The sequence below is a fragment of the Populus alba genome, chromosome 15, assembly GCF_005239225.2.
Source record: "Populus alba chromosome 15, ASM523922v2, whole genome shotgun sequence".
Lineage (NCBI taxonomy): Eukaryota > Viridiplantae > Streptophyta > Magnoliopsida > Malpighiales > Salicaceae > Populus > Populus alba.
Window position 1 is genome coordinate 8700080 of NC_133298.1, and position 4955 is coordinate 8705034.

Consider the following 4955-nt stretch of genomic DNA (forward strand, 5'->3'; position numbering starts at 1 on the left):
TTAAATTAATATTTTTAAATAAAAAATATATTAAAAAACAATTATTACCGCGTTTCCAAACAACCGTAAATCTGGCACCACATTTTATTACTTGTTTATGCCTCCAGATATTGGGATACAAAAACAAGACTCCAACGGCTTCGATCTCTCCTGTGCTCCATTACACGACAACTATTCCTATAGAATCTCTTTCACCGATGAGATTTTTGTTTGGGACACAGAATGCGAGCACCATATCATATGTGAAAGGATCTTGTTCACGTGCATCTTCAGCATTGAATGGAAGGTGCACATCCACCCATCTGTGCCATTGATCTTCAAGATCTTTGATCACGTCACAATGACCCCAGGATTTGAATTTTTCCAGGTTTACAGAAGTAGTATCTGCTGGCAGGCTCGATGAAAAGGTAAAGAGAGGGTGAATATGTTAAATTGTTAGGTTTTAAATTTATTAATTTAAATATTATTATAAATTATTTGTTTAAATATTATAAATATTAAAATTATTAAAAATTTATATAATTATTAATTTTAAAATTTTTAATAATTAATTAAGATGTGCATAAACTGATTTGAACAACTATAATTAAAAAAAAAGAGATGAATCTCATCTTTATCTAGAGATTTTTTTTGTGGGTATCACTGGATATATGATGTTTCGTGAAAAAAAATTTTGTTTATATTTTTAATTTTTTATTTATTTTAAATTAATATATTTTTAATGTTTTTAAATTATTTTGATGTGTTAATATTAAAAATGATATTTTTAAAATAAAAAAATTATTAATATATATTTTAATATAAAAAATATTTAAAAAATAATCACAAATAGAATATCAAACAAGCTCGAATATAAGAAGAAAAAGAAATGGCAAATGTAGCTGCAGAGTGGATGGTCACAGACTCACAGGGCGCCGTGGCAAGCTAGTGTTGGAGGGTTCCACAAAGGCATGTGAGGAGGTTTTCTTTTTTCTGGGATGCAGACATCTCCTCCACCATCCTCTCTGACATCTCTTCGAAAGCTGTGCAGTTTGTCCACCTCACTTTCCCAGATGAACCCTTAAAACCTGGGTTTTTCCTCAATCTAACACAGTTTTTCAAAAAGTTTTCAAATACTAACAAAATATAAAAAGAATATTTAAAAATTAATATAGTTTTATTATGGCTTGTTTATTTATACATTTCACGAGCACTTTTTAAAAATTTTAATTTTATTTATTTTTTATTTATTTTAAATTAATATTTTTTAATATTTTCAAATTATTTTGATGTGCTGATATTCAAAATATTTTTTTTAAAAATAAAAAAAATCATTGACATGTATTTTGATACGAAAAATTATTTGATAAGTAACCACAACCACACTGCTAAACAAGCTTTTAAAGTATTTCAGAAATCATGGTGGTTGTTATTTTTTAAATTATTTTTAAAAAAATATATTAAAATTATTATTTTTTTATTTTTTAAAATTTATTTTTGATATTATTCTATTACAACTATATAAAAAACATAAAAAAAAACATTATTTAAAAAAAAAACATACAAATTTTTATGACAAGTTGGTTCAACTGCAGCAAAAAAAAACATAACATTAAAGTTATGTTTGGCGTTTTCAACCATGACTTTAACCCCTAATTATAAACTAACTGCAAAGAAATCTTAAACTATCATAACCCCATATAAACCCTAAGTATATGATTTCCAATTGCATTTTAGGGTTTGCTATTATTTTATTTGCATCACATGATTCACTATTATCCTCTATTGTCATCTCTCTTCCACTAGGACCAGTGTCCTTTGCAAGCAAGATTCTCTAACTGTTTTCTTTTAGCATCCAAATATTAAGCTAGTTAGATCACTCTCTCTCTCTCATTTTCCTAGTTATTATACTGCTATTAATTAACGTTTTAGATATTGATTCCCCCTCTAAGTTAAATCTCTGCCTTCCTTCTTCTACCCATTCTTTTAATTAAAAAAAAAATAATGGAAAAAACTAAACTCCCATAAACTTTAAGGCATGTTTGAAATTGTAATTTTAGTTGTTTTTTAAAATACTTTTTATTATAAAATATAATTGAAATTATATATTTTTTATTTTTAAAAATTATTTTTTAGATTAATATCAAAACAATTGAAAATATATTAAAAAAATTAAAATTTTTAATCCATAAACTCTAAAATGCGTTTGAGAATCGCATATTGAGGTTCATTTTCGGTTTGTCTAGGATTGGCGGTTAAGGTTGCGGCAAAGAGCAACAAATTTAACTAGTTATTTTTAAAACAATTTTTTTAAAAATGTGTTAATTTGTTTTTTTTTTAATATTCTACAGCTATGCATGTAAAAATTAAAATTTTTCACTCATGAAACTCTAACTTGAATCAATTTAGGGCATGTGTGGGATTTTGATTACGGTTGCAATTAAAGTTATTTTTTTATTTATAAATATATTAAAATAAATAAAAAATTATATTTTAAAAATTATTTTTGACATCAAAATAATCTGAAAACATAACAAAAAATTAATTTTAAATAAAAAATTAAAATTTAAAAAAATACAGTTCAAACAGAATCTTAATTCATCTATATTTTAAGGAGATTAGGATAGTGGTAAAAATTATGTTAAAAAATATTTTTTATTTGATAATGAATTAAAATAATATTTTTAATATTAATATATTAAAACAATTTAAAAGTATTAAAAAATAATTTAAAACGAATCAAATTTTCAAAAGTTTTCAAAACTGTCAGAACAAACTTTATTGGCTTTTCAAAATAAATCAAGCGGCTCATCTGACTTTATTCCACTTCTTTACTTTACCCTCACATTTTTTTTCCCTATAAAAACCCTACTAACGGGAAGCTCTTGAAAAGAGGGGAGAGAGGATTCTTTCTGCTTAGCTATCCTCTACCTCAAATCCATCGTGTGGTGGTCGCCAGCTTCTCTCTGTTTTCCACCATGGCAGCAACGCTGAGATCTCTGCTCATTCTTATTCTCTTCACTCTTATGTTCTCCCGCATTTCAGGTACTTCTAACTCCTGCCCTCTTCGTTTTTGAGTCCTTTTTTTCCTGTTTTCTTAGGCCTAGGTAAAGATCTAGTCTTTTTTAAAATTTCCCTGTATTTTCATGTGCTGTTGTTTAGTTTGACCTAGACCATACCACATTGCCTTCAAACACAGCTTCTTATGAGCAAAAATATCAGTTTCTTAATGGCTGATTATTGTTAACATTCTAATTGTTGTTTTTATTGTTTCTTTCTACATAATGCAGAGGTTTCATCAACAACAATAACACTTCACAACAAGTGCACCCATCCAGTGTGGCCAGGCGTCCAACCAAGTGCAGGAAGGCCCTTGTTAGCCCGTGGAGGGTTCAAGCTCCCACCCAACAAGGCCTACACCCTCAACCTCCCGCCACTCTGGTCCGGCCGTTTCTGGGGTCGCCATGGCTGCTCCTTTGACGCCTCCGGGCGCGGCCGCTGTGCTACTGGAGACTGTGGAGGCTCCCTCTTTTGCAATGGCATTGGAGGCACGCCACCTGCCACGCTAGCAGAAATCACCCTAGGCAATGACCAGGATTTCTATGATGTTAGCCTTGTAGATGGCTACAATCTTGCAATCTCAATAACTCCATTTAAAGGCTCAGGCAAATGCAGCTATGCAGGGTGTGTTCGTGACTTGAACATGATGTGTCCTGTGGGGTTACAAGTCAGGTCAAAAGACAACAACAGGGTCGTGGCTTGTAAGAGTGCTTGCTCTGCTTTCAATTCCCCGAGGTATTGCTGTACTGGTAGCTTTGGAACCCCCCAAGCTTGCAAGCCAACTGCTTATTCGAGGATCTTCAAGGCAGCTTGTCCGAAGGCCTACTCGTATGCTTATGATGATCCTACTAGCATTGCGACCTGCACTCGTGGAAATTATCTGGTCACTTTCTGTCCTAATCAACACTGATGAGAGTGAGGTATCAGTGGCTGATCTATTCAATTAGGAGTGTTTGTTTCGGGTTATTATATAATGTAGTGCTAGTATTTATTCAGAATGTAATCGGTTCAATGTATTTTTATAAAGAGTACTTTTTCATTAAAATTACATATATTATTTTATATTTATTTGTAACATTAATATATAAAATTATTGAAAAACAAAAAAAAAACAATTAATTTAATATTTTTAAATAAAAAATACTTAAAAAAACAAGTTTAGATGTTCATGGTGTTCCATTGAAATAACATTCTAAATTCTAATAAATACTTAATTATGTTACATAATTAATAATATATGGTAATGATCTTCATTGAGTTGGACATGATTTATTTTGAGCTTATGCATGTTTTGGCTTCATTTTGTTTTTATTTTCTTTATCTGATTTAGGATTACCATACCAACACTGGAAAAAACATTATCCATATAAATGAAATATATTTAGGATTACCATATCAGTAGTGGAAAAACATTATTGATATAATGAAATATATAATTGATTCTCGAGTATTATGACATAAAAAATACAAGAAAATAATTTTATCAAGATTTTTCTTCAAATATATTTTATAAGTCAAGAAATATATTTTTATGAAAATTTTTCTTTCAAGTATGTTTTATAAATCAAGATATATATATTTTTTTCTAACTTGTAAACTCAAAAATAAACTTTAATTAGAATCTCAAAAAGTTATTATTTACACATTACTAGGTGATTTTAAATAGTCATGTATCTGCCTTAAACAAATTACATGGATGATCTAGCAGATATATTTATGAATCATTGAGATAGATTTAGATTCAAGAGGAGAGCTCAAGAAGAGATCTGGTTGCGTTAAAATTAATAATAGCTTAAAAGAACTATAATTTATAATTTAACTGTTGGATCGTGTTTAAATTTTTACAGGAGTTTTCAGATGTTTTTTCTATTATAATAATTGTGTTGCTACGAGAATTGTTGGATTTTTAAATATAA

General features: G+C 29.0%; 1 protein-coding gene across 1 annotated transcript; it reads left to right on the forward strand.

Moving 5' to 3' along the window:
• Positions 1-2847: 2847 nt before the first annotated feature.
• LOC118050996 (thaumatin-like protein) lies at positions 2848-4084 on the forward strand. Its single transcript, XM_035061493.2, has 2 exons — positions 2848-3024; positions 3270-4084. Exons 1-2 carry the CDS (start codon positions 2958-2960, stop codon positions 3947-3949), a joined length of 747 nt encoding a protein of 248 aa, XP_034917384.1. The 5' UTR covers positions 2848-2957; the 3' UTR covers positions 3950-4084.
• Positions 4085-4955: the final 871 nt, after the last annotated feature.

Excerpts from the sequence above, each read along its gene's own strand:
- LOC118050996 (XM_035061493.2), top strand. The coding sequence starts at position 2,958 with ATGGCAGCAACGCTGAGATCTCTGCTCATTCTTATTCTCTTCACTCTT. Across the intron at positions 3,025-3,269 it reads TATGTTCTCCCGCATTTCAG|AGGTTTCATCAACAACAATA; the intron begins GTACTTCTAACT and ends TACATAATGCAG.